Genomic DNA, 6,103 nt, shown 5'->3' on the forward strand with positions numbered 1-6,103 from the left:
GCATGCAACTAGTTTCTCCATACAGGAGGCGTCTTGAAGCTGTCATTACTAACAACGGCTTTTGTACGAAGTATTAAATACATTTCAGTAAGTGTGTTTTTCCTGTCATTCCGTTTTATTACACATAACATAATTTCTGAATTTATTTGTTTTGTTTTCTTTGTATGTATGGATTACTCGGGTTGTTACCGACATCTGGTGAAAATTTCATGCCAACAGCACCTTTAGAAATATATTTACTGAGAAAAATGGTGATGTGTTCAATACTTATTTTACCCGCTATGTCTGCGATTTTTATTTTTATTTTTTTTATGTGGATCATTGTAATGTTTTTAGCTGTTTCAGCTGTTTGAACTCTTATTCTGACGGCACCCATTCACTGTAGAGGATCCATTGGTTAACAAGTGATGTAATGCTAAATTTCCCCGTATCTGTGAATGTAACAGCACGAATATGAAACCCTTTTTCCCAGGCACAAAAGTTGTAAATTAATACAGTAACTACAAATAAGCAGTAAAAAGTCTGATTGATTGGATGAAGCTGTCAGTCAGTTACTGACAATGTCTTAGTTATTGTTCTAACTTAAGAGTTTCAGTTGCACTTAGTTGTATAATTTAAGCCATTAGAGTGGGTTATAATGGCAGACAACTATTTTGTTGTCTGCCTTTGTTCATGTTGAGATGGAGAGGGTGTGGGCCCTGTCAGAGTCTCAGTGATTTGGGTGCCCTTGGAGGCTCTGCCTATACAGAGAGAATAACCAGACATTTCACTGGACAGATGTCCTGTCATTACTCACAACATTGAAACTATTGGCTGCCTGTCAGAGAGCCGCAATGAAAGAACAGCCGATTGGCTCTCAATAGACAGCTCACAGACTCAACATTGAGTCCATTCATAGGCAAGGCAAGGCAAGTTTATTTGTATAGTACATTTCATACACAATGGTAATTCAAAGTGCTTTACATAAAAGAAAAGAAAGAAAAATAGATAAATAATCACAACAATAAAACAAGGAATTTAAAAACTTTGAAATGGACTGAGGACTGGTGTAATATGCTCAGATTTTCTGGTTCTAGTCAGAATTCTGGCAGCAGCGTTCTGGATGAGCTGCAGCTGTCTAATGGTCTTCTTGGGAAGGCCGGTGAGGAGACCATTACAATAGTCCACCCTGCTGGTGATAAAGGCATGAACAAGTTTCTCCAAGTCTTGACTGGAAACAAAACATCTAATTCTTGTTAGAATTCTTAACATCTAACATCTAATCATAATTACCACTATAAACCTCAATCAAAACCGACAGGAAGTACAAAAAGAGCAATCAAATTAAATAAAAGAGCATTGCTCTGCAGAAATCAAACTCTATAAAAAAAATATACTTCAGTCTTACTAAGGTTTTTTTGTATCATTTTTTTTTACATGTGTTAGAAAGGTATTCAGTCAAAACTGCAGTACAATAAAGTGCAAATATTTAGATTAAACATGATGTTGGTGGATGTCAGTGCTCAATGGCTGAAACCTTAGAACTTCTTACAGGCAGAAATAAGTCATCTTTTGTGTCTGTAACCTATGGTAGCACTATTGTTTCCTCTGAGATTAATCTCTATTATTCTCATTTGTAAATTGCCGGGATAACTGCATTTGCTAAATTAATCATGTAAAAGTAAATTATTAGGGAGTGCCAGTACCTCCCACACTGAATAGTTGACTATATAGGTTTAGTTTGTGTCATTTACTCAGTTTATGGTTTCTCTGAGATGCTGGCTTTATTCTGTCCTTCAGTATAAAACAGCTTTTGGGCTCCACATAGATAAAATCTAGTGCTGTTAACAGTGGTTCACTTAACCCTCAGAAAATGTTCATACTAATCGTAACCTTTCACCATTAGAAATTAAATCACTTTTTTTAAAAGCTTCTTTTATTTTTAATTAGTGGTATTATAACTTCATTATTCTTAGGAGTATTGTATCTCTCTTTCCAAACATCAAAGCTTCCTTCTCTATTCTCTCCCATGTCTTTCAGAAATTGTTCTCTCAGGAGTACTTACTAAAATTATCTTCCGAATGTATTTAGTCTGTAAAACTGTCATGTAGACAGAAAGAAGATACCATATGTGTATATACATCTTAATCAGATTTTTTACTGGCAGGCCTTTGGCTTCATTCGTTTTCTTCACCATATGTATACTGTATAATTAATTACCTTCAGAAGAGCCAGATATTTCTTTCTTTCTTTGCTGGTTGGTTGGAATTTTATGCTTATTTCATTTAGCGTTTATATCTCACACAAGACTAAAGTCAAACAAGTTAATCAAAAACACGCTCTTTACTTGTAGAAAATAAAGCATTATAGTTGTTAACAAATGAATTGTACTCCCTTTACATTTAGAGGATTTGTGTAGATGGTATTCTATGCTCATCTTCATTTCTCTTTATTCATTATATCTATGTACATTAATGCCAATCACATTCAACATAAAAAATTGTATTTTACATAAAATACTTTTAATGTAAAACATAGTACATAAATATGAATGCATATATTTAAATATAAATATTTACATATATTTGCAGTCTATTTTGTTCAACAATATTTTGAGTTTTTTTTCTCCTTTTCTTCTTTTATTTATTTAATTAAAAAAAAAATTGAGAGAGAGAGAGAGAGAGAGAGATGTATTTTTTTAATGTAGCCTATTAATTTTCTGCAGTGTTGGTGAGAAACGTAAATATGTTATTAGCATTTGTGTTGTCCTCCCACTCCCCTTGCTGTGAATTCCCCTCGCCAAACACAGACTGCATGCGGCATTATCGTCACCTTGAAATTTCATCTGCTATTTTCCAATTAAAAGCTTAATAGCCCTGGAAACCGAGTTCATGTGGTGAAGTTTACCGTGGCCCCCAGTTCTCAAAGTTGCGCGAACCCACGATCAAGCGACATAGACCTACGCTGGAGCTCAGAGACGGTGACCCCTAAACCGCCGCAAGGTAATCGCTTGTGTTAGTTACACAATATTTGAGACATTGTGCTTTTTGAACTTCGTTTTAGGAACGCTAAAAACAAGGCGTAGCCTATTGCGTTTTGCACGTGGGAAGATTCTCTCAAAGTAATTATAATTAATCCATTCATTTTTATTAATAATAATCCTATTAGTATATTTTTATTATTGCTACAAAATTTATTATAAAAACGAAACAGAATGAGCTTAACAGAGAACACGACTGAGTTCTCTTGAAATAACTTGTAAAAAAAAAATCACAAATATCTAACAAAAATGTATCTTTGCAGTAGTTTCAGCAACAGTCTTACTGATCGAGACAACATGATAATGCAGAATGCGGGCATTTTTGTTTCCTGGAAGTATATAGCCCGTTTTCCTAAACCGGCAAAAATACACTTATAATAAGAACTGTTTTTATTAATATTGTTCTAATTAAAAATACAGTTTATTCTTATTATTATGGTGTTGTTACTGAAATTTTAACCATCACGAACACGTTTATTACACCAAACATTTTTTCACTGTTTGCGTTAGATACATTAGATTAAAATAGCTACATCCCAAACCTGAAAGGTCTGCTAAATTATTTAGTCCGAATTATTAAAACACAAATATATAGACAATCCGGCAATAATCCGAACGAAATGGCATCGGCACCATCCGTCATAAACTTGGATCCTTGAAAGTGTATTATTATTATTATTGTATTCTGTGATCGACAGTGCACATTGGAGGTAATAGGGTAGGCCCTGTCGGTCATTTCAGAGGCAGGTCAAGCTGAAATGCAAAGAAAGTCCGAATTAATGTAAAATGTTTCTATAATAATCAGTTTGCAAAACTGTAGTTAAGTGGAATCGACGAGAGATTTTTCACTGCCACCGCATCAGCGTTTTTATGTGAACAGCCAATAAAGTCACCCATTATAAATCACAGCAGTGCTGACAGGTCAATAGCCTAAATGTTGCACTTCTAGTCTGCAGAATTGGACAGTGTTTGAGTATAGCAAGTTAGCTGGGCTTTAATGTGTTTAAAGTTAAGCTTTTAACTTTAGCTATTTAAAAAAAAAATGTTTAGGTCTTCAAATATTTAAATGAATGTTACAGTTAGATTGACAGTTTTTTAATTTTGTTGACTGTATAACATTTTAATGTTGCTGCAGCATCACTGTATTACCATCTTTGATTATACAGTACTTAATGCTCATGAGCTTTTTGCTTGTGTGTGTTTTCCAGACCTAAATGAGGACATGTCTGGTGAACAGTCTGGTGGAGAGAACGGTGGTAGTGCCAGTGACAGAGAACCAGAACCAGCCAGCTCCCCTGAGGAGTCCAAACCTAACCTGTGTTGCACCCCTGACACCTCAGACCCATCTCCCCAGGTTGAGGAGTCCCGCTTTGGCCTGTCTAAATCCTGCACCGACCCAGAACCCAAAGCTGACAACCCCAAATACTCCCCTGAGCCCAACGTCCTCATCGAAGGCCTCTCAGGCTCTGTATCTCTCCCTTTCAGCCTGAGGGCCAGCCGACCTCCACTGGAGGTCCTGAAGAAGATCTTCCCAGCCCACAAACCAGCAGTCCTGGAGCTCATCCTGAAAGGCTGCGGTGGGGACCTGGTCGGAGCCATCGAGATCCTGCTCTCCAGCCGTTCTACGATGAAACCAGAAAAGGTTCTGTCTGAGAACTCAGATGCTCTGGTACTCCCCTCAAACGGCCATCTCTTTGAGCACCCGCTGAGTTCGTACCCGGTCTCGTCTTCCAAGTGGTCGGTCGGTTCGGCCTTCCGTGTTCCCGATTCCCTGCGCTTCTCCTCAGAGCCTTCTGCTGGAGTTGTACAAGGCCCTCTTAGCATGCCGCTCCAGCACGGCTTCCCCCAGCCACCTCGATACCCCCTCATCCTGAGAAATTCATTGAGCCGTGGCCAAGCCGGGCCCTTCGTGCACAACGATTTGACTCTGTGGAATACCATGACATTACAGCAGCAGTATCAGCTGCGCTCACAGTACATCCCTCCGTTCTCAGGCCCCTCAGCCGGAGTGATCCGCAGCTCACCGCTCCTCACCAGCAGGCCCACCGAGGAGCATCGAATCAGCATCCAGGAGGACAGCTGTCCTGTCATTGCCAAACAGAGCATGTTTGCTGCAGATGAGGAGTATGATGAAAGATCTGACTCCTCAGACTCTAGGATCCTGAACACTTCCTCCTAACTCCTCAGCGGTTTCAATAGGTGGATGGAAAAAAGCACTGAAATATGTTTCAAATGGGTTCTTGAAATGATACAAAAGAGACACTGCTCATCTAGGAGCGCATTGAAAAGATATACAGTGCATTACTTGAGGTATTGTATTTCTAACAGATTCGAGGTTGTTGTGCCAACTTAATCATGTGTGGAATAACATTAGCTTTAATTTGGGGGGGGGAAATCATTAAGGTACTATTATTTGACCAAAAAGTCTGAATAACTTAATATATTTGAGCACAGTGATCTCTATTTCCACTTTGCATGAAATGTACCATTGATAACAGTTTAATGTAGAAATATTCCAGCAGTCCTGCATGTAAAAGTATGGCAAATAAACCTTCTATGTACTGTTATTGTCACTTTGTTTGCCTCAGTCAAATACCTACATGTATTAGATATCAGCAAAACCAAATAAACTCTTTAAAATAAAACAAAGAAAGAAAGAATTATAAAACTGCCTTAAAATATAAAACATGTCTTCAAAAATTCAATAGCAACTAAAATAATAAAATAAAACTTAAAGGGACACCTTATATTCTCCTTGTATTTAATCCCCCACAAATTCAGTTCTCATGCCTACTGCAAAGAACATTTATGCAGTAAGTACAGCTGTAAGGCAGGCCATATCTTATTATATTTTATTTAATTATGTAATAATTAAGTCTGCCACTAACAATAGGCTACTAAATAAACTCGTCATCGTTCTCTTATCATTCCTAATAAAATAACATTCGGTGTTTATTATCTGATGATTTACGCTATTTAACATAAGTGTGAAAAGCGTGATTATAAAATGAACGCAGTGTATTTTTCTATTTGGAAAAAAAGTCTTTCAAATGGACCAAAGTGTAAGCGTTTATCAGTGACGAC

General features: G+C 37.3%; 1 protein-coding gene across 1 annotated transcript; it reads left to right on the forward strand.

The window, feature by feature from the left end:
• The first annotated feature begins 4,241 nt into the window (after positions 1-4,241).
• Positions 4,242-5,198, forward strand: LOC107755716 (doublesex- and mab-3-related transcription factor 3a-like). Its single transcript, XM_016572600.1, has one exon. It carries the CDS (start codon positions 4,242-4,244, stop codon positions 5,196-5,198), a length of 957 nt encoding a protein of 318 aa, XP_016428086.1.
• The last annotated feature ends 905 nt before the right edge of the window (positions 5,199-6,103 follow it).

This window comes from Sinocyclocheilus rhinocerous, unplaced genomic scaffold (genome assembly GCF_001515625.1).
Source record: "Sinocyclocheilus rhinocerous isolate Xijiao unplaced genomic scaffold, SAMN03320098_v1.1 scaffold171, whole genome shotgun sequence".
In the NCBI taxonomy this organism is placed as follows: domain Eukaryota; kingdom Metazoa; phylum Chordata; class Actinopteri; order Cypriniformes; family Cyprinidae; genus Sinocyclocheilus; species Sinocyclocheilus rhinocerous.

Excerpts from the sequence above, each read along its gene's own strand:
- LOC107755716 (XM_016572600.1), top strand. The coding sequence starts at position 4,242 with ATGTCTGGTGAACAGTCTGGTGGAGAGAACGGTGGTAGTGCCAGTGAC.